This window comes from Carassius gibelio, chromosome A3 (assembly GCF_023724105.1).
Source record: "Carassius gibelio isolate Cgi1373 ecotype wild population from Czech Republic chromosome A3, carGib1.2-hapl.c, whole genome shotgun sequence".
NCBI classification, from domain to species: domain Eukaryota; kingdom Metazoa; phylum Chordata; class Actinopteri; order Cypriniformes; family Cyprinidae; genus Carassius; species Carassius gibelio.
Window position 1 is genome coordinate 18,962,766 of NC_068373.1, and position 24,723 is coordinate 18,987,488.

At 36.0% G+C, this 24,723-nt stretch overlaps 1 protein-coding gene across 1 annotated transcript; it reads left to right on the forward strand.

The window, feature by feature from the left end:
* The first annotated feature begins 294 nt into the window (after positions 1 to 294).
* On the forward strand, positions 295 to 23,781 carry LOC127950884 (carbonic anhydrase-related protein 10-like). The gene is made up of 9 exons (XM_052548250.1): positions 295 to 716; positions 2,902 to 2,976; positions 13,693 to 13,835; positions 16,832 to 17,017; positions 19,874 to 19,969; positions 21,857 to 21,929; positions 22,442 to 22,596; positions 22,884 to 23,055; positions 23,281 to 23,781. Exons 1-9 carry the CDS (start codon positions 659 to 661, stop codon positions 23,301 to 23,303), a joined length of 981 nt encoding a protein of 326 aa, XP_052404210.1. The 5' UTR covers positions 295 to 658; the 3' UTR covers positions 23,304 to 23,781.
* The last annotated feature ends 942 nt before the right edge of the window (positions 23,782 to 24,723 follow it).

Genomic DNA, 24,723 nt, shown 5'->3' on the forward strand with positions numbered 1-24,723 from the left:
GCTAAAGGATGTGTATCAAAGCGTGCATTAATTAGCTCTCAAAGCAGCATTAGTAAATAAATAAATAAAGTGATAGCTTAATAAAAGACAATGATTGCTTGTTTTTTCCTAAATGCGCACTCGGGTTACTAATTTTGTAAGTTATGAACAGGAATGCGATGATTTTTAATCCCATTAATCCTCGCACCAGCAGGAAAGTAATTGCATTAGAGTTTGAATAGATGTCAAAACTAACCGCATTCTCTAGCGAGCGTCACGGGAGCGCGAGCCCCGCCTGCAGGGGGATTAGCACGCGCTAAACCTCAGATCCGCGCGCTCTGTCAGGTAACGCCGCAAACAGCATCCGCGACTAACCTAACAGCACAAACAAGGATAAATAAAGGTGTTGGTTTGGTCTAATAAGGGTTTCGCGACACCAGTCGACAGGTCGGTCTCTGGACTTGCAAGTTTCTACGCTGTGAACTGTCGAGTGGCTTTTCGTTCGGTTAATTTCAGATTGGGTTAATCTGCGCGCGGTGGGTCGCGTCTTTTAGAGAGGACGATGTTCATCATATTTGAGAGTGACGGGAGCGCGCGAGTCAGCGTCGCTCGCGAGGAATGACGCTCCAGACTTTGACCAAGTGTTATCAAGTTAATTACCGGATGGACTAAATGAAGAATGCCGCACGTTTGGGAGTTCATACTGATTCTCAACATTAATGTCGTCTTTGTAGAAGGTAAACTGTTCACATGTGAAAACTCTCTCTCAAGACGCTTAAGATGTTTAACTGCTGACAGCTCTGTTAATATAGCTGCGTTTTCATTATGCTGGCATTGGCTATGCATAATACATCCAAAAGCTAAAGAGGAGAACTGAATGTGCAATTTTAAAGTGATAGCCTAATTCATATTTTGCTGATAAAACAATGCTGGATATTTACTGTATGAATGTATTGTTTACAGGTTTAAGCAGGTTTTGGTCTCCCAACCTAATTAAGATAGTCTTCTGTTGGTCTAATCAATCTGAAAAGAACTCACAACCCTTCTGAAACCAGTCTATTAAACCGTTTGACCAGACTGGTAGAACCAGCCTGCTAGTTTAGGCTGGGTTTAGCTGGTGTGCTTTTTTTTTTCTGCAGCAGATTGGTCATCTCAAAAAATAAAAGATTTTGAATGTAACAGCAGGGATTTGGAGTGGGCAAAAAAAAAATCCCATACATTTATTTTTCCTGTTTAGCTGTGTTGTTTTCTTGCATGCCTTGCTAAAAAAAAACACCGGTTTTGAGAAAAGAATATCCAGGGATTAGATATTGTCTATATCCAATAGGAATAGAATATTGTCTTCATCCAGATTAAGAAATTTTACAGGTCTTTAGTGTGGTTTAATATGGTTTTCCAGCCTGACAGCTGGTTTTCAGGTGGTCCACATGATCTACCATCCTATTCAGGTAAAAAGTGGTATGAAAATAGGGAAACCAAGAAACCATCTCAGTCTGAATTCAGTTAGTTCTCAATTCCTTTCATCTTTGGTCATTCTTTTCTCAAATAATCATTCTGTAATGAGTACAAACTTATTATAGTAATATTGTTCATGAGAAAATGCATTTCATTACTAAAAAGTATAAAATAAAATTGCATGAAAAAGGCAAAGGAAAACCATAATGAGTATAACAATTGATGTAAAGAGGTTGTCAGTGAGTCATACACCTCCGAGTAAAGCTCATCTGGAGTCCGTGAGGTTCTTCTGCACTATTGAAGTAGCCAGTTTGTTTTTGGCAGTCCAGAGTTTGACGTCATCATTTCTCTGGGGGATAGGCATCTATAACACAAGTTAGATCTTCAAAGAGCTGGATATGTGCAAGAAGGGTTTCCACAGAAAACCTTGTAGTATGTTTGAAAGGAAGTTGACATGTGATCCGAGGTCAGGCTAGTTAAAAGGGGACGATGGCTGTGAAGAGAGGGGAAAAAAAAGTCAAGATACCTGGTTAAATGTGTGAGGTTTATTTTCCTCATTCCAGCCAATAATATCAGAGTGATGCATGCGTGTCAAAAACATGCAGTGTAAAATAATATACGAGCCCTTTTATGTTTGGCTCAATATCGCACAGGGAGCAGCCACACACAACAGGGAGGATATATTGGTAGCGGGGCTCCATTCGAGTGTCAGCATTTTGCGAATCTCCAAGAGTATGAATCTTGGCACCTGCACTTACAGCAAATCCGCGGCTCTAGATGCTTCTAGCTACTGCAGACTGTAGCCGCAGAAATAGCAGCTTCTTACTATTCACATAAGTGAAAGTGCACAAGCCTCTTATATCTCAGATACAGATGTCGATAAATTGGGGTGGAAGCAAATTGGGCTCCAGTCCTCCCGCCCCGTTCATGATGGGCACATCAAAGCGACCTGGCTTGAGAGTAGAGCCGTGGTGTGGTGTACTAAAGAGCAGCCCTGAGTGCTTGACTTGGCAGTGGATATGATGCAAGCCGCAGCCTGAAGCCAGAGGGAGAGAGGTGAGGGGAATAGTGATGTGAGATAACAGCGTGAATTCAGAATGCTGGAGTCTGCTGCCTCTGTGACCTACTTTCCTGCACCACTGACAAGGCCCAGAGCAGAGCATCCAGGATGCATCTGTCGTCATCAAACAAATGTGACTTTTTTTTTTAAATGTGCACTTTAGCAGTGCTAGGCAAATATTGACTTGATAAATTTGCATGCTGTTACTTTTTTTTTTTTTTTTCATGCATCAAGTTTTGCCTCAAAAATACTTTTTTTTTTTAAATGTGTCTTGAAGCAGACAACTTCATCTTCTCATTTGACAGCAGAAACGTCTCCCCGCAGGGAGCTGGGGTCTATTACAGGTGTGACTGTATTTTTCAGAGAGCTGTGGGTGAGTGATGTGTGAATCTCTTCTTTTCCCGCAGCACAGCCAGTGTCATCAAAGCTACACGATGGTTGGTGGGCATACAAAGATGTTGTCCAGGGGAGCTTTATACCAGGTAAGCCTTTCAAAAAAGAAAAGGAAACAGTGTGAGACTATGCAGAATGTGTCTTGTCAAGATTCATGCTGCGAAGCCTCCCAAGCTATGCACCAATCACCACTTTATTCGCAAAGGCTTTGTGTGTTGACATATAGCACATGAAGCTCCTGGGTGCCAGTGAATATTTTATTCTGTTTGATTCACACGTTTAATGTACGTATGCGGTGTGAAGGAGGTGGATTTTACACTAATCAGGGTGAAAAGTTATTCAACAGTACTTTGCACATGCCGCATCATAATTTAGGGCTTAAGTGTGGAGTTTATAGTGCTAACATTTCAACACAAGATTAGTTGGCCTGATACATTTAAGGTCGCTAAATGATACATGCAAGATAGAGGTTATTTTAAAGGTGAACTCTAAGCCTATAATGTGTAATTTTTCCCCCTCCGCTATCATCACCGATCATTGTCAAAAATGAGTTAGTACTGTTAGTACTTTTATTCAGCAAGGATGCATCAAATTCATCAAAAGTGGCAGTAAAAACATTTATAATGTTAGATAAATTCTATTTTAAATACATTTTAAATTTTCTCTTTATCAAATAATTTACATCACCGTTTCCAAAACATATAAAGCAGCACAACTGTTTTCAACATTCATGATCATAATCTTTTTTTATTGAGCAGCGAATCAGCATGTTATAATGAATTCTGAAGGGTCATGTGACTGAACATTCAGCTTTGTCATCACAGGAATTTTCTTTTTTTATATACACGTATAATAGTGGTTTTGAATTATAATATTTCACAAATTTACTGTTTTTACTGTATTGTTAATTAAATAAATATAGTGGGTATAGAAAAGAATCAATCCCTCTTCTGTTGCTTTGCACATTTTGTCACCCACATTTCGTTGCTTTGCAGCCTGAAATAAAGAGGGACACTGTTTTTGTTTTATCCGGCTGTATTTACTCAGTGCAACTTATAACATCCAAATACCGTAAAAGAAATAATACCCACATGTCAGAAAAAAGAAAAAAAAAATCACTGAGTTGGAAAAAGGATCACCCTTTTGTGTCAGTATTTTGTTGAACCACCCTTTGCTTTAATTACAGCCTTTAGTCTGTTGGGAGATGTCTCTACAAACTTTGCACATCTAGACTTAGATGTGGGCAATATTTGCATCAAATTCAGTTAAATTCGATGATGACTATTTGTGGACTGCAGTTTTCAAGTCATTCCACAGACTAGGTCAAGCATGGTCATTCATCTCTTTCTCCTTCAACCACTGAGTGGTCAGTTTTGCTGTGTGTTTTGGGTCATTGTCATGTTGGAAGGTAAACCTTCTTCCCAGCTTTCTGGCAAAGGGCAGCAGATATTTTCTCAACACTGTAAAAAAAAATCCGTAAAATGTACAGTTTAATACCATAATTTAATTGATATAAAATTAATATACCAATATTAATATACCAACTTTTTGATGTACTGAAATCTTTTTTGTACCTTTGTAATACACTGGTAAGCACCAAAAGCAGGTGGTGGTGAAGTCACGTGATGAAACAAAGCCCATCACAAGCAGCTTTTAAATAATAAGATATATAGAAGGTGCACAGTGTCATTCACACAAGCACTAAACACCATCATGGTGAGACTCATTAAACTGAAATATGCTATACACATTAATTTAACAACATTATATGTAACATAAAACCCTAATAAACATAACAGATAAGAAAAAAAATAATAAGAAGAAACAGTAATTTCAAAGGAAAAGCATCAAATTCAAACAAAATTTGAAATGCAATGCAGAGAATTCTGGGAACATCAGTTACGGGTTTTCCAGGTAAATCTTACAGGAAATTACGGTTAACCATTTAACAAGTTTGTACTGTAGCATTTTCACTGTTTTTTCCTGTTAAATTCACAGTAATTTTTTACAGTGAAGAATTTGATGGTATTTTTACCCCATCCATTTTTCCTTCTATCCTGACAAGAGCTTCAGTCCCTGCTGCAGAGAAACACCCCCATAGCAGGACATTACCACCTCCATGCTTTATTGCAGGAATGGGGTTATTTGGATGGTGAGCTGTAGTGAATTTCCACCAGACATATTGTTTTGTGTTGAGGCCAAGTAATGTAATTATTGTCTCATCTTTTTTGGCTAGTGGTTGACCAATATTGTTTTTTTGAAAGCCGATGCCAATTTCTTGGAAAGCAGATTTATTTATGTGTGTGTGTATTATTTTAACATTTCAAATAGAAATTTGAAATCATTGGACTATGGGTTAAAAAAAATAAATGTGTGAAATAAACATACTTTAGATGACAAAGTATTTTTCTATAATAAATAAATATTTAATACAAGTATAATTAAAAAGGAAGTAAACACTGTAACCAACATGCCACTCAGTATTCTGGGAAGTTTTTGTACATTGGGAATTATATTTTTCATACAAAGACAGGGTAACATTCATTTTACATACAGCACACAGACAAAATGACATGAATATGACGGTGGGCAAATGCATAAAGTGCAGCATATTTTGAAATCATGAGTTTAAATTTTAAAGCATTAAATTCACAAGGACTGACCATCACGCAGAAAACATGCCATCATGCAGGAGACAAATGCACACTTCACAAGATCTCACAGATGGATTCGAAGTTTTTAAGGTTTGTGATATTAAATGTTCATTACCATTCAAAGATTTGTTTAAATTATTTAAATGTAGCATTTGGACCAATCAGACACAACTATTTATGTTTAACAAATAATTTTTAACGCCTCCTAATCTAACCAAAGGGTCTAAGGACCCTTCCCCCAAAAGGCAACTGTCACCTCAAAAAGGACAGAACAGGCCTCTGGTTCCATAGCAACCAAAGGCACACTATCTGATAACACTAGGTTTACGACCCCCAGGAAAGTGGCTAAGCAACTCTCAACTCAAGTCTCTAAAAAACAGACACATAATGCACATAAAAAGGGACTCTTCTCTAATTCATACAAAACCCTTTCTTTGAATTAATTCGCATAAACTTTAGGGCATTGTGTATGCTGTTTTTGTATATTGTGTATTGTATATTTTTATACATGCTTATGATGGATCACTAGTTAATGTAACTTCATCTATCTGATGTTTGGTATCTATGAGTTTGTATTTTCTTGATCTAAATGAGAGTGTAGATTACATGTTGATGCTTATGCAACACATTAGTTTTATAAGATTTTTCTATTGAACCCCCGAATCTAGTTTCATATGCAAGACACCATACTAGAAAACAAAGAGTTGTAAAACTGCCCTCCAAAAGATACCATTCCTCATTGGCTCACTCAGGGTGTCACCTGAGGTTGTGACATCATCCCCCTATATAGATCACTGATCACCAGATCAGGGCGGTTCTTTTAGATTCGGGAACTCCAGGAGAAGATGCTGAGCTAAGAGCCTTAAAAACCACGCTAAGCTTGTGCCAGGCTTCGGCCTTGACTATTCATTCATCAAGATCCTCTGATTTGAGCTGGTCTTTCTCATAAACTCACTTCAGCAGAGACCAACTGGAGACCCAAAGTATCGGGACTCTTTTTCAAACAGTCGAAGTGTGAAAGTATCAAACTTACATTAGGTATCATATGCACCTTTCTTAAAGGTGTGTTTGAACTAAGAAACAGATGTTTCCTTCAGGCTGTAGATCTGCTGAATATCATATTGTATCATAGCTTCGTGTCTTTATTTCTCATCTCTTTACTGCTTAAGCTTTAAAGCTTTTTCCTATGCCCACTGTATGCGTGTGTGTGTGTGTGTGTGTGTGTGTTAGACTAGTTTAAGTGTTTATGTAGTTAATAAAGTCTTACTTGTATCACACTTGAGGTTGTTCAATGTTTGCTTATAAATGAAGACAGTTATTATATTAGTTATTAGACAACTGTTAACGATGACAATGAACAATAGGGAGAATGTGAGCACTGTGTGTGCTCAGGTGCTGCCTTTCTCAACACTGTCAAAATAAATGTCCGGCATGCAGACATCGGCCAAGCAGAAAAACGTATCGGCCGATACCAATATTTCAAAAATGGGCTGATATCGACATTGGCGATATATCGGTCGACCACTAGTTTTGCCAAAGCTCAGTCGTAGCTGTATGTGGCCTGTCTTGAGGAGTGGCTTTTTTTTCTTTCAGCCCTCCCATACAAGCCACATTTGTGGAGAATTTGTGATATTGTTGTCAAATGCACACAATGACCAGTCTTTGTCATAAGTTGCTGTAGGCCTCTTGGTCGCCTCTCTGACCAGTTGCCTCCTGGCTCTTTCATCCTGTTTGGAGCAACGACTTGATCAGGGAGGGTCTGTGTTGTACCAAATACCTTCCACTTCTTAATAATAAACTTTGCTGTGCTTCTAGGCATTGATAAATCATTTGAATTTTTTTGTGTCCATCTCTTTACTTGTGGCTGTCCACAACTTTATACGGAGATCTCTTTACAGTGTCTTGCCACCCATAGTTGATTGTTTGCTTCAGTTGCAATACCAATGACTGAAATGCTCCATGAAAGCACTTTTCAGGCTGAGCTGACAAAAATTCTGATGCTAAATCTGAAGAATTATGCAGGATGGCTTTAAAAGGGTCATGAACCCCCCGTTTCAGCACTGGTTTGTTCTCACCACAGTTTTGAAAAATGCTTAAAACCTGGTCGTTGTGCACAGCGGAGCTGAGGACGAGGAAGAGGAGAGAAAGACTAAGACAACACACACAGCTTCGCATTCATAAAGTTTCATTTTGCTCCCAATGAGTTAAAAACGAATAAATGCACAGCCGTTTGCACTCTGCATCGAAAACCTATATGAACGCGCTGTTGTACCTCTGAGATCTTTTAAGGCTTATTCTGTGGTGTTTATATAGGCGTTTTGATGGGTTGTATCAGAGATGTAAAAACTGTGTTTCGCATTGAATGGTGTTTTTGCTGAACTCTTATTACAAAGCAAAAACAAACACTCTTCTTGAATCCATGAATGTTTCTCTCAATCAACGCAATGTCATCTCACAGTCTGAAATGTCTGACATAGCGAATCAACACATGCTGTTGTGAATAATTAAGAAACGCGTCTTCTTATAGGATAAGAACACGCAGTCTCATTAATAATTTAATAGACACTGACACATAATCGATATACTATAGTCCATGGCCACGTCCAAAAATTGCGACGTCAACACAATATAGATTTTAAACCCAGAAGATGAAAATAGCGCAAAAAAAGCTTAGAATTTTACCAATTTTCTCCAACAGATACAATTATCGGATACTAACATTGTCTGCTATGATGTGTAACACAAACACCTCTACTATAATCTCAGAAAAAGTAGTCTGGGGTTTCATGACCCTTTAAAAATGGTTAAATGTAATAATCGAAATTAGCCGAAATATTTAATAACTGAACATGCAAGAGTAGGACACTAGAATGGTGGATGAATGTATTCTCCCCATATCTTGTTCTGCGGGCGCAGATCCCGTGTGGGCCTGGTTATAGCTTAATCTATTTTTACAGCTTGTGGTCTCAGCTGATTAATGCTTACTATTGCAGTAGAGGTCTGAGACACTTTATGAGTTTTATTCGAAGTACTTCATTATGTAGTCAGTCAAAGTAATGTATGTAGGCAGCAAAGGAGCCCTTTGAACACTGACAAGGACCATAATGGTAATTTCCTTTTAGTATGCTTAAAAGCTTTTAATAAAGAAGATACCTGTAGAGGACAGAACCATACAATTCCTACTTATTCATGAGGAATGGTCATTATATTTCCAAAAAGAAATGCTTGATCTAGTTACAAGGACACAGCATGTAGTGCAGCATCAATCTGAGTTGTAGGGGATATCAGGTAAGCCCTATAGCAACTCATAAATATATGCATTGCACATAAATTTACCTCTTTATTAAGTGTTCTGCAAGGGAGAAAAAGTCTCTGGATTTATGTTGCTTAAATGTCCTTGAGACTTAAAAAGGACTGTGAAAGGAAGAAGATGTGAAAGCATTCAAATAGCAAACGTCATCCCTTTCCCAGATCATGTCTGGGTTGATTTCAAGACATTCCTCACAAGAAAAATATTCTTTTGCTTGTCCACATGCATGGCTTGAGAACACTTAAGGCAATGGTTTAGTAGTAATCCTTTAAACTTTAGTGTTTGCCTGAAGTGCTTGTGACGTGTTCACTTGTCAAAGAATATATCTGATTTTACTGTAATATGTGAGGCATAGGACAGATGAAGTGTGAAGTTTCTGCACCACCAAGTGAAACTGAAAAAAGAATGTTTGTTTTCTCAACATGTTTTCTGGCCACTCCGCTGTCTTCCATTGGTCATAAACAGCTGGCCCCGTTCTCAAACTGTTGTCTTTGGTTCAGCCACTGATGCAGTTGCATTGATGTGGTTGGATGCTTAATAAACAAACAAAGCAATATTTTGAAAGCACCACAGAGACACAATGTTTACACTTTTCAGTTTGGAGAATCAGCCTGACAAATTGGCTTCCTTATAGCTGTCTCTGCATATTAAGCTGCAATAGGAGTTTAATTACACACATCAGTTTTAAGTATGAAGTGCATTAATGATTAATTCATCATACTTACAACAGGAATGAAATGTAACTCTCTGATCATGCCACCCACTCAAATTAAATGCTTTAAGAGACTAACTTAGGTTTAGGAGGAAGAACCCATTTTCATTTCATAATTTTGTCTTATCAGTTGAATGTGATGCTCCAAAAAGTCTCATGCTAGACATGCATATGCTATTTTCAGTCATGGACTTCAATTCACTCCGGTGAGAGATTAACTTTGCTTTAATGTGTGCATATTCATGAATGAATATTTCTGTCCTGTTTTTGGCATGCGCTCATTATAATGCTTACATAGCTATGGCGGGAAGTTTCTACATTGTTAACTTCAAGAGAGCATCTCTTCAATTCTCCTGAGGGTTTCACTGAAGCTGCTACATGATCTATTTTTTAAATTCATGTTGAAAACTTGTCTCACTTGCTCTAAAAACACATTATAATTCATTAACAAAATCAGAGACCGTATTTAGGGTCAATAAGTTTTGTTTTAAAGAAATTAATACTTTTATTCAGCATGGATGAATTGCATTGATCAAAAGTTACAGTAACTATTCATCAAAGAATCCAAAAAAAATTGGCATTGATTATAGTAAGAAATGTTTCTTGAGCAGCATATTAGAATAATTTCTGAAGATCATGTGACACTGAAGACTGGAGGAATGATGCTGAACATTCAGCAGTGCATCACAGGAATTAATGACGTTTTTAAATATGAGAACACATTTTTTTTTTTATCACAATATTATGGTTTTTACTGTTTTGGATCAGATAAATGGTGAGCCTAAGAGACTTCTTTCTAAACATCAACAATGTAGAGTGCATTTTCACATTTGAAAAATAAGCAATAATTAAGTGGTGGTCTGATGTTTCATGTTACTGCATTTATGTGCTGCTATTAGCGAAACTGAAGAAGCAATTGTCCATTATACTGTGATTTAAATGTATATGTTCAGCTATAGGGGATAAACAAACATCTGGAAAACTGCACTGTTGAATAAATTCTCAGATGCAGAAATGTGTAAAGCCAAGAGATTAAGTAAAAAGTAAATATTTGTAGCATTAAAATGTTACTTCCACATGTAAGACTTAATGCAACTTTCAGTATGATGTAACAGCAGTGCTCAGCCTTGCACTGTACTGTTCGTTGTTTAGTTTATGTATTTGTCCCATCATACCATAAAGCACTTTGAGAGAGTTCTCATTAATGTATTGAACCCAAAGCCAAATCTGGCACAGATCCCTGATGATGAGGGTGCCATCTGTCTACTACTCATCAATTGCTACGGCAAAATCATTATATCACTCTAGATGGGAGCTCAAAATACTCGGCAGACCTTAACAATGGATTCAGAGAGATTTAAGCTAAAAATACAGACTCAAGACCTCAAACATACAGTAAACTCAGGATGCCGTTGCTGCTTCTTTCTTCTATTTTTTTTTATGTTGGTTGCATGATTTGTTATATTGTGATTTTTTTTTTTGTCTGTCTGTCTGTTGATTCACTTTAAAGCAACTGTATTTATTTTATTTTATTTTTTACCTCAAAATTATAATAGTACCCTGATTGCTAAAGGTGAATGTATTTTATTTCTTTCCTATGCATTCCCGAGATGTATTATCTGGGAGCATGTAAGTTTTGTGAGCATGGGTAAAAATCCGCTGAAAGGGCTGAAATTGTTTTATGTCAGCAGCAAATACACGTATACAGCAATTCACAGAAATGTACATATTTATAGTAGTGAATTGCACTTTATTGTAGGGGGCTCTGAAGTTGCAAAAATTAACAAAACTACATGCAGTTGCTTTAAAAACAAAAGCATCATATATTGGTACTATATCGTTATTGACCAGTACCTGATATTTTTTAATTATCAGTATCAGTTCATACTGGATATATAATGCCAATATTGGCTTGGATTTAAATGCTTGTGCCTAATTTCTTTATTTTTCTGTTTAAATGCATTTAATGGCATCTAACGCTTATTTTAAAAAACACTGATATTAAATAACACTTAAGTCTCAAAGTGAATAATAATTTTTTTAAGAATGTGCATTTTAATGTTGTGATGGCGAAATTCACTTTTAGCATTTATACCAATACATTTTAGTTTTTAATGGTGTTTTTATTTTATTTTTTAAGACAGAATGTTCCATATTTCTGTATTTAACCTTTATTTCTGGTGTAGCACAGTGGGCGCAAGTTGCAAGAAAAATAAAATCTGTATCTTGAGGAAGAGTCCCACAACAGGACAAAGCAATAATAGATCAAATTCACCTGCTAATTTATTTCTTGACTCATTACTAAAATGTTATAATTTACTATATTATACCTTATTCTATAATTCTATATGGATAATTAGTTGTTATATTATTAGTTATTGTTATTGATTTTTATTAGAAATAGGATAGAAAGAGTTTGCTGTACCACACTTTGCTATAGAAGAATACTATACTGGAAGCGCTCTGAGATTTTAGCAGAAATACATAGACAGTTGGCGTCCATTATCAGCTTATCGAATCACCCAAGATTTTAATATCGGTGGATCAGAGAGGGTGGAAATCATTTGACTTTTCAGTGTTTTTGGTGAAAAAATATTTTCATATTTACATTTTTTTTGTATCTTTTCCATCCAAGATGATAGCTAGTGTCTGACAACCTTGTTTCTTTAGGATTTGCTATCTTACATTTTGAATTATAGGCTGAGACAGCCTACTTTTAAAGAGCACAAATGTCTTACTCATTCCTCCCTCGGTTTTATAAGCAGTTGCATATTCTGTCTGTCCTTGACATTTAAAAAAAAGCACAGAGTGAGACATTTGAGAAGTGAAAATAAATAAATAAATAAAGACCAACTGGACGTAATGAGCTCAGTGACTGTTAGGATGCCATACTAAAGCAGCGTTACAGGTTGGATCACGGGTTTGGAAATAATCATTTATTTAGGTCACTGTATAAAGAGATGCTGAAAATAAATACAAATACAGAGTAAATTACCTTCATGAATTCAAAGGAAAACAGCTTATGTTATTCCACAGCTTCCTCGTATTGCCTAATCTTTGTATCTAAAGTGTTTCCGCTCTCTCTAACTTAATATGGTAAAACATCAAGTAGCCAGTCCAGTTTCACTTCTACAAAGCTGGAGATGATGAGAGGATAATCAGACCAGGGGATCACTTGTTCATGCTGGATAAAACGGTTTATAAACTCAGCCTTTGTGGACTAAAGATGATATTCTTTACATTGAAGCGTCCAAGCTCTTGGTGATCTAATGAGTTTGACTTGACCAGAGTGGAGGTCAGGATCACAGTATCATCCTCTCTCGCGCTGCTGTCACACACTCAAGCTCACACTAGATACATTCTGTTAAAGGGGTATCACACCCTAAAGTCGGTGAAAACTCAAAACGTATGACTGTTAAAGTTAGATTTTTTTTCTTCTTTTCTCAATACATTTGAATTCAGTGTTTGTCTTCCAACTTTCTACAAAACATTTAGTGTTTCACAAAAGAAAGGAAGTTTTACAGGTTTGACGTTAATGACAGGAACTTCCCAGGTGTCGGGCTCTTCCTTGATCTGTCATGTTTAATTTAAATATGATAAGTGAGATTTGAGGTTCAGTGCACCGATAAAAGTCATTGCAATCAGCAATAAAGTTGTTCACTGGTGTAGGACTGTGAAACATCTGTGAGAATAAATTAATCATATAAGGTCAAGTATGTCCTTTGGCTGTGTGGCTAATGTGACTAATTCCATCTGTGTTTCTTTTTTTCGTGAGTTTGTTTTTGTGAAGCGAATCACATTAACATGCAGTTCTTCCATTTGGATGCACGATGATGACCTCGTTTTCAAATGAGAACCCGTCACTGCGCCTGGTAATTAAGTGTTCAAATTGATTGCTAGTCAAAAGGTTGTCTTAAAGAAAGTCAACTACTAGATCCAAACTCAAAAACAACAGCACACCATGGATGCGAATGACAGAGGAAATCTGGGATGAGCAATTTGTGATAATCAAAATAAAACCCCCGCCAATCCGATCATGACCCATTACAAAACGGCGAACACAACAGTCTACGGTTGAAAATAAAAGCTAATGCTCTGAACTTTACATTTTCTGTTTGTATTTCGCTAGTGCCATCTTTCTGGGGACTAGTTAACACTGCCTGGAACCTGTGCACGATTGGGAAGAGACAGTCGCCAGTCAACATCGAAACCAGTCGAATGATTTTTGACCCCTTCCTCAATCCTCTACGACTCAATGCAGGGCAACGGAAGGTAAGTACTGGAAAGGGTAAAGCTCTTCGTTGTACTTTCTTCAAATATCACAGACACTGTGATTGACAGTTGCATCATAATTCTTTTTATTTTATCTGTTCTAAGTCATAAAATAACGATATTTCACATTATTCGAACTGGTAGAAGATGGACAGTCGCACATTGTTCACTTTAGACCACTGTCCCATAATTCACTAGGATTTTGACCAGATCGGGTCACACAGCATAACCCCAGCTTAACGGTCCATTTGTCAAATCTAATCGCATTCTGTATTTACTTACATGGCCATTGTTTAGACAGCTAGTTTGCTGTTGTTGCTGGGTCTTAATTCATCGGATGACTTTTTAATACAGCTCTAATGGCCAATGAAGCGGATCCTCAATTATTTTTGCCAAGCACAACAGTGAAGCTTTTCCAAATTAAGCCTTTGAAGATGGCTAATGCTCCACGACTGTTAGTTTGTTACAGCAGTGCCGTAATGAGATCGCTATTTCTCCCCGGGTGCAAAATTGCTTACCATTTGCTTTCGATAAGGTGCACCTGCAGTCAGTGTGCAGATTAGTGCGACTAAACTCATTTACCAGACACCAATCCAGTGTTTGATTATCGATGGTTGGTGCACATTAGATATTGCTCTGCCCTCTAAAGGGATTCAGCAGTTGTTGTCATACAGATCTTGAGGGCTAAGGGGGATTCATTCCACAGAACGATAGGGAAAGGAAGGAGTTAATTCCACATTTAACATCCTGTTTTATGATTAATGCTGCTGTGCATCTGCTGGGGGAGATTAGGAAGGCTCACCATCTGTGCTGACAGGGGCTGTCAGTGAACAATTCTCCAGTGGAGCTCCAAGAGGTCGTGGTTATGGATGATATACCTTAGTTCATCTTCGCTCAATAATACATTAGTACCCTAGACTTAGAAATAAAAGTGCACTGCTGTTTCCCTCTGGAGGTTTTTCTGCTCTTATTTCAAGAGACCCAATTACATTTGTGTATGCATTGCTCCTTTGAGCATGCTATGTGGGGAGTTGCACGTTATTCCTAGAGAAAATTCCATTGCAGACCTAAATGTTCTCCATGAATTCAAGTCGGTTTGATTGGATACCAGAGGGCTGTTAAAAAATTGAATTTATGCATGGAAACTCCAGGCTATAATGGAAAAGTGTATGGTCTCTTTTAGATGGACTAGCTATATATGTAACCTGCATTTATTCATTCTTAAATTACTGAATTCAAATATCTAATGGACTTGTTCTTTCTCACATTTCTTGAGTTCAGGTAATTGTGAGATATAGGTTTAAATATGAAAAAAAATTATATCGTGAATGGCAACTTTGAGGCACAGCTGTGAGATACAGTGTTGTTATTGTAAAATAAGGTATTAAAAGAGATTTCAAATTCAAATTAGAAATGTTTCCTTTCCAACTGAAATAAAATAAGTTTGTTGAAGTGTTACTAAAACTTATACTGAAATAACCACAAATCAAACCTAAATATATATATTAAAATAACAAAAAGAATAAAAAAAATGACAAAACTGTTGTTTCAGATTACTAATACTAAAATTAAAATGAAAGCTGATAATATAAAAAATAGAAGTCAATTCAAAATATTTTATATATACTTTATACATATTTATAACATTTTAAATAATAAAAAAATGAATGGGGAGATAAATTTGCAGTTGTGAGAGATAAAGTTGCAATTAAAAACATCATTCACAAGTCACAGTTACACTCTCAAGTAAAAAATTGCCTAAAATTTTACGTTTAAGGATATAATCCTTGTCACTTAGACAGTGCCCTTAAAGGGGCACCTTTCTACTTTCTTTACACCTAAAGGGTGCATAATAGTACCATAAGAGTACATATTACTACTCTAAGGCACCAATATGCACTTTTTAGGAGGTAAAGATGTAACAAAGAAATCCCTTTAATGGGACCGCCCCAGTGGCAAGCTGTTGTACCCCTAAAGGTAAAATGTTTGCACTTTTTTGACAGTGTATGTGTAATAAAATCATAGTTACGAGGGGAAAAAAATCACATTTCCATTCTCTTCTCTTGAGTTGGAAATAGGCTTCCATAGTCTTTTGAGTTTTGGTGGACAGTTGTGATTATCGCTAAGAATAATGAGTGTCATCCCTTGTGCTGTAGTTCAGCTTAAGTTGCCATTTTACTCTGAATTATTTCAGGGCTAAAGTTTAAAATGATCGTAATTACCTCCTGCTAAGTATTTATCCAGATGAGATGTCAGGCTAAATGTATTGCTCATTCTCATGTTCCTGAGGGATCAGCAGTTGTTAAACTGTCTCCAGATCACAAATGAGCCAACTATATTAAACTAATTTGAAATCTCCCATTAGAATACATTCTTGAACGCTCTCACAGCTGTTTACAAAGATGTTCTGATCACCAGGGCGCCTTAACATTTTGGTCTCGATTAGAAATCCAAAAGCAAAGTTGCAAAGTTACCACGAAAGTGAAGACAAACCATTCCAGGTATTGTTTTCCATTTATAGCTTCCCGTTTTTAAGCTTTAGTGCATTTGCTTCATAATTACTACGTCAGCGGTTGCACCTGTCAACCAGGATTACCTGGAAAAACCTCAATCCATCAGAACCAAACAGTCTGTTCATTACATTCATGCCTGATTTTCCAGGAATTCCCTTAATGTCCAGCAGCGCGTATGTAATGCCTTTTAGCCTATCCAGCTGAAAACTGCTTCTTGTCCTCCCAAATGTACTGACTGTAAACATAGAAACACTTATTATTGTTTTATCATGAAAGATCAGAAATGAGAATCACAGAAAACATCTGATCTAGGAAATTTAACCTAATTTTGTGTAATTTACACTCAGAAATAGCTTGTAAATTTGACGTGGAATTAAATGTGAAATTTTGAAGTAGAAACACTGAAATAGTATTTTCTTGTAAGAAGTACTCCCATAATCTGTTTTATTTACAGCTTGTTTACAGTGTATGTTTGTTTTTCAGGTCAGTGGAACGATGTATAACACGGGCCGACATGTGTCCCTGCGCCCAGACAAGTCACACCTGGTGAACATCTCTGGCGGGCCGCTGAGCTACAGCTACAGGCTGGAGGAGATCCGGCTTCACTTTGGCGCCGAGGACGGTCGGGGCTCTGAGCACCTGCTCAACGGCCAGGCCTTCCCTGGAGAGGTGAGCCAACATAGAGCCTGGATATACATCACTTATGTGGGATTCAGTTAAACCTGTCTGCCTTCAAAGGGCCTGGATGGAAAGCCCTTGAAGTACTGGCACTGACGTTAAAGTAGTAGGCAAAATTCTGTCAGTTTATTATATAATAATGAAAACTAGAAGTTACATTTGACAAAGGACTAAGAATTAGACTAAAATAAAAATAGCTGACAAAATGAACACTATATGATTATGTGATGAGCATGTCATTTCTGAATTAAAATTAACTTAAAATATTTTTGGTGACAGTCAAAAAACATTTCTGATCATATAATGAAAATGAATGAAATTGTTGAAAAGAATCCTGTTTTATTATTATTAGTTTATAATCAAATCTCAGGTCAGTGAGATATTTTATCTTTTTATTTTATTTTTTATTTTTATTTTTTTTAGGAAGGATGCATTAAATTGATCAGAAGTGACAGTAAAGACAATTTTAATGTAAAAGGTTATAATATTCCACAAAACTGTTAAGCAGCCAGCAGCCTTGGAGAGCATAAGGGATTTATTTTGTGTGTGTGTGTGTGTGTGTGTGTGTGTTTATGCCATATGTGTTTTTATTTATTTTATTTTTTTTAAGAATTTGCACATGGTTTAAAGTACAGTTTGATTTATTTTTTAAGACATACATTTCTTTGTTGTAGTGACCCTCATACTGATACAGATCAGACAGTTCTTAATGTACAGCAAGAGACGGTTTTCAGACTTTCAAGACCACCACTTTGTCCCAGAAATATGAAATAATTTTAATGAGTTTACACTTTATCTTATTGTGGCGCAAAGATGCGCGGCCCTCTCAGATCCTCACCTCACCTCTAATTTCACTGAAGTCAGCAGCTTCACTTCATTTTCCTAATCCAAATGAGGTTATATGGGCAGCAGCTTTCCAACAACTTCATTTTGAAGCTGACAAGCAAGCTCATTATAACTGATGACTGAATTATATTTTCTAATGAGTTCCAGTGCATTTTTGAACCACTGAAAATTAAGCAGCAGCTTTCCTGGCTTCCATCTCTCTGGTTTCATTGAGCTGCGGAGCATCAAGGAGCTTCATAGTATTCCCATTAAAAATTCATTAACAATTTATACACCACACACAGCAAAATATTTATATGGATTAATGTACTGACCCTCATTACAGTGTCACATGTGATTACAAGCTGACACAATTTAAGTTAATGGGCTTGTATGCAGTCATATACATATAATGTGTGGGCATATTTTATGCATTATGGCTTTTTCTGAAAGTATAGCACAGCCAAATGTACAATCACACTGTTTTGGATCCATTCCCACTAGGGTTGTAACGATATACCGGTATGACGATATACCGTGATATAAACATGTACGGTTATCATACCGTGTACATTTGCTTATCTACAGTATTGAGAGAAAATAACAGACACAGAATCTCACCTGCGCATAGGCAACAACTTTCCACATAACTGTTCTCTTGCTCCACCCACACGTACAGCGGAGACAACATCAGAGACAGAGTCCATTATCTCTAATCTCTATCCCATGTCAAAATATGAGTTAAAATTGCCACTAGTATGGGAATACTTTTTCTATAGAAAAGACGAATGGTTATTTGTCCTTGAAGGTATGCAAAGTTTTCCAAAACTTTGATCGGAAAGCGGCTGCAAAATGGGGAAACGCATCCAACATGTTTACCATGTTTACCGACTTTTACAGTACAACATCATCCCGTGCAGATACAGCTATGTTCCATTCATAATTTAAGGTTAATGCATTATGATTTCAGAGTGAAGCACAGAATCCATTCATGACAATGAATTTACAGTAGCTAGCTACTCTGCAGATGTCACATAATACGAGCGATTTGATGGATTGATGAATAAATAAAAAACAAAGCTGTAAAATAATGCCAAAAGCACTGCTATATAAATATATAGGCTAATCTGTTTGTTTTGCATGTCTCTCTGTGAATGTACTACATACTCAAGTATGCGCCAGCGTGGCTTAAAGTGGCAGGTTTAACAGTGCCTGCTGTCTCACTATCTGAGGACGTGAACACAAACAATGAGAGCCTTACTGAGAGAACAGTTAATCATTTCATCATTTTATTTGAGAAAACCACTGTCAAAAACAAATACGTACTGTACATTGAGACTCAAAGCTCTTCAAAACAATCCGTCCAAATAAAAGTCTGCTTTTTAACTCGAAGAAATTGACAGAAATTTCGATTGAACTATAATGTAGCCTACTTCTAAAATAATAATAATAATAATTGACATAAATACATAATATAATATCATTTTTTCCCTCATTTTTATTTAGTAAATCTCTGTTGTGTAGCCCTTTGCAAAAACATAAAATAATAAAGGTTTTAAAACATCGATTAAATTGTTAAATTTGTATACATTTTCACTACCACCATTTTTGATAGTATATTTGTATTAAATCATAAGTACAGAATCCAGAAAAATTAAGTCAAACTGGAATTTATGAATTTGTATGAATTAGTAATGATACATATAAGTTATTAAACTAATAAATAATCAATGGTAAAATTTTCTTGTTTTTGTTTAATGAAATTTGAATACATGCTTTCAAACATTTTTTCAACCCCCCCCCCCCCCCCCAAAAAAAAACCCTGTTTTGATTGTTTAATACAGTATACCGTGAAACCGTGGTATTTTCTGAGACGATTATCATACCATGAAAATTTCATACCGTTAGAACCCTAATTCGCACTAAGCAGGTGTTTGTTATCCAGATTGGGTTTTTTGTTGTTGTTGTTTTTTTATTTTACTGCAAGTTACACTTCTTCTTCTTTTTTTATTCTTTTGACAGGTGCAGCTCATCCATTATAATCAGGATTTGTATTTAAATTACAGTGATGCAGTCCGGAGTCCTAATGGAATAGCAGTGGTTTCTATTTTCATGAAGGTTAGTAGTCTCAGCTGCTGAAAATATATACATTGGAGACATGGCACTTCATTAATTAGTCTTAAACTGCATTAATCTTTAGCAAACGTTACATAGCCTTTGGAGATCAGAGGTTCATGTCCAGTGAGACATGAATGTGCACAAATTAACATGCCTTAAAAGTGCTTGAATGTACTTGATTGATTTGTTTTTTAAGAATTATATAATATATTAATGTAATTCATTTAAATTTGGCATGCAAGGAATTAAAGCAATCTTTAACTATCCATAAATATGGAATAATCTAGTAGAATTCACTCTTAGATTAGCTTTTAATAATTATTTTGCTCCAATTTGAAGACAATTAAAAAAATCTAGATACATAATAATAATAATAATAATAATAATCAGACTGCAGTATTCTGCATCCGTTGTTTCATATCAACTAAATTAATTATGCACCAATGCTGCATAATATATGTATAACTTAGGTTTCTTGAAGAAAACTATTTCTTTTTTAGCAATCCCACATAACATTTAAATTATTTATATTAATCTGAATTATTTAAAACAAAGTTTACTCAATGATAAATGAGAATCATATTTTTGATGGGTGAAAAAAATGAATAAAATGCTTTTCTGAACCATACAATTTTTTCTATGACTGCCATGATGAAATACGACCACAAAAAGCTTTTTATTGTTTTATTCAAAGTCCTATGGTCATTAATAATCATCAGTATTCCCATCTCATATGCATTGTGCGCTTGCAAGGTGCACTGGAAGAATTCTGATTTGTAGATGGTGAAAAAATTACCCAAGATGTGCTTGATACCTACCATTCCTCTGTTAACTTAAAAAATAAGAAATATTTAAATTTTAACTTAAAGGAGTAAATTGTTCAATATTATCTTTTCTATGAGACATTTACAGGTAATGAAGAGCTGAACGTGCTTGATATCTTGGAATGTTTGGCTTCACACACGATTACAAACAAAAGCAATAAAACTGCCAAATGGTCAATCCATATTAATTTTTCAAGACCCAGTGCATTCTGGGAAAAGCGAAAATGGGCTTGAATGCACCACTATTCCATTTTTTCAGAGCATGCCTATTTTGAACTAAAAATAAAATGCAATGCTCTGAGCTGCTCTGGAATTACTTGTGTTCCTGAGAGTTATTAACATACATGTTACATGTTAAATATTTGAAATATATTATAAATAATAAAGTAATCATTTTAAAATTCATATGTTTATAAATTATTATATTTAAATGATGGTAGATATTAAATTTAAAGATGTCTTAAATAAAAACGGCAGACTGCGTTATAGAATTTTGAATATGTGGAATTTGTCTTGATCTTTGTTCTTTAACCACTTAAGTAAGAAAATGAAGATTCTTTGGCATTTAACCTCCTCATGAAGCACATCATCATCAGACTCCCGAATCGCTGCGTGACTCTGTGAATCGTGACTTGTGTGTAAATTGGTGCAGAAGAGCCAGAGTCCAGATGAAGATCTTGCCATATTGCAGACTACCCCCCCCCCCCCCCCCCGCCAGACCCAGTTCACTTTCATCCCAGATGGAGGTGATGGTGATGGCAGGGAATCTCCTCCATTCTGCTGCTAATGAAGGCACATGGATGAAAGCCATTCATCTTCAATACATGGAAAAAACTCATCCAGATGCCCCTAGAATAAATTCTACTAGACTATTATTGATTATAGTTGTGATATGGTGAAGCGGTAATGAAATATCTCAGCAGTAAGATAACGGTCATGTCATTTGTGATTAATGCATTGAACAAAACCATGTTTTATGAAACTCTGCCTTTTCATCAGAAAAGAAGCTGCAGATGTCGGGGCTTTAAGTAATGTTTTCTTTGAAATTTTTGACTGATTTCAGATCTCAGAGCCTACAAATATATTTCTAAACCGTATGCTGAGCAGAGAGACCATTACAAGGATTACATATAAACGTAAGTATCCGCAAAATACCCCTCTCTTTATTCATGTCAGTGGCTTAGTGAGCTCCTTTTCACACTCGTTAACTTTTAAAAGTTGCTTTTGTTAACATGAGTATTATTTTTATTAACATTGAATTGAAATTATGTTAATATTGTTAACATTAAATTCCATTTGATTGAAAACTGCTTGCATCTGTATTAATAAATCAAGTGGTTTCCACAGTCTGGGTGGGAAATATTGCTTCAGGGAAGGCCTTCATAAGTCTTAATGAAAAAAAGAAAAGGAAAAACAAACTTAGCTTTGCATTACCACCTGGTGGTCTTGGATAAGAAGTGATATTTTATTTCTCTCAGCATTGCCATCAGAACAAAAAAAAAATCATAGTAGTGGTAATAATAATAATATTCTGTGTTGAACTGTATGAATGTTGACAGCTTGGAGAGGATCAAATATTCAACAGATTTCATCAAAGAGTGTGTGATTCATCTCAGGCCATCGGCTGTTTCATACTATGTCTTTTCAGATGATGCATACTTACTGATGGGGCTCGATATTGAGGAGCTGTATCCCGAAACCTCCCGTTTTATCACATATGAAGGGTCGATAACTATTCCACCGTGCCTTGAGACAGCAACCTGGATATTAATGAATAAGCCCATTTACATCTCACAGATAGAGGTGAACTGCTGAAAACTCCTTACAATATTACAAAAGCATTTTCTCCAATTTGAAATGTATGCATTTAGCAGATGCATTTATGCAAAGCGACTTTCAGTTCATTCAATCGATCAATCTTTACCTATCATGTGTTCCCGGGGAATCGAACCCCCAACCTTAAGCTTGATAGCACAATGCTCTACCAATTGAGCTACAGGAACACTTAATTTAATGCATTGTTTCTCAATAAAAAGTGAAAAAATATTGTTACTTAAAAAAAATCTTACTAGCATTATATTATATTTCAGATGCAGTCCCTTCGTCTCCTCAGCCAAAACCAGCCGTCTCAGATCTTCCTCAGTATGGGTGACAACATGCGGCCCACGCAGCCACTCCACCAGCGCTGCATCCGCACCAACATCAACTTCAGTCAGAGACGGGACTGTCCTAACAACCGTGTGCTGAGGCTGCAATACAGAGGTCTGTGTCACCCACCAGTTCCTTCCCATCAGTGACACACACATGCTATGTGTCATGAGCGCACTGCTGCATGCATGCTGTGTGCAATAAAGCTAAGTGCTCTAATTAGACACTTGCGATTATTGCTCTTGGAACAGATGGAAATGATACATTTGTCTTTATGAATAAGTGTTGTGCTTCACAAAGAAAGTTATCTGACAGCATATTCTCAACTTCTGTTTTCAGTGAATGAATGGCTTCTGAAATAACAGCTTGACGTGGATTAGTTACTACAGCAGTCTGGTAATTGCTGAAGAATATGGCCTACAGACAGAACAATGGGATACACACACCGAGATCAAGACAAAGGACTTAACTCTTCAGTATATATATGTGTGTATAAATAATTACTTTTATACATGTTTATATGTTTATAACACTATATATCAAATACGCTTTGAGTCAGACAGGACTGGTTCTCATTGACACTGGCTCTTCAGCTCACTCTTGAGGTACTGTGTGCTCTTGTTTGCATCTGAACATCAGGTGCAATCTAGCCTTGTTGCAGCGAATGGAAAACTACCTTTGCTCAATGCACGGGGATTTTAACTTTACTTTGACATGTGGCAAACAAAAGGATTTCAAGCCTATATCTTGGACTATCTGGAGCATGTTGCCTTCTCTACATAAGTGTTTACAGTGCTAAATGAATTGAGTGATATCTGGCCAATAAATATTTGAAGTGGTCATGGTGAATGTTTCTCTTTACTTTTTAATGATGTTTTTGAATCTTGAGTCACAAAGCTGCAAAGTTGATGCCAATGGATTGCCAGTCAAATTAATGGATAATTCAGTCTGTTGAATATTGTTGAATAACATGTTGACATCGTGCTCAAGCTTTGAGTCGGATTATATGGATTTACAATATTAATATTTATTAGGGTGGTGAATGTGTAATAGAGTGTGTTACAGGAAAGGGACAAATCTAGTCAGATTTAGCATCAAAAACTGCTATATTTTGTTGGATTTAATAAAATAATAAGCATTTAAATATTTTCTTTTTTCAAATGTCTCAATATTTATACTTGTATGGTTATTATATAATATAATCTTTTACATCTTAATGTAAATTTGACCATAAATGTATCATCTAAAACACGGGAGCATGGTAGATTTAACAATGATTATTTATGCTAAAAATGCAAAACATTAAAAAATGTAAAGAGAAATATTAATGACATCCCTTAAAATCTGGCAAATATTAAGGGGTAAAAGAAAAGTTCTGGTAAAAGAAAAAAAAGTTCTGGTAAAAGAAAAATTAATAAATACAGTAAAAGTTATACTGTGAAACATCAATTTACAAGAGTTGTTCATTGGTTTTAATGTATCACGTTGTTTTAAAATGTATATGTAATAAATAATTATTTTAAGATGTGATTCAATCAGGTGATGGCAAAGCTGAATAAAGCATCCATTACCTTGATCATTTTAACTCATCCTTGCTTGAATAAAGGTATGTACATCTAAACAGTATGTATATATGACCAAGTTTTTTTTTTTTTTTTCTTGGCTAAATCTACCTAAACTACGCAGCTTCTGTTGCTAATTCAGAAATGCACAAAAGGTGTCAGTTTTACATTGAGCCCCCATATTCTCTCTCTGCCTGTCGTCTGGTCAGTGTAGTATTCG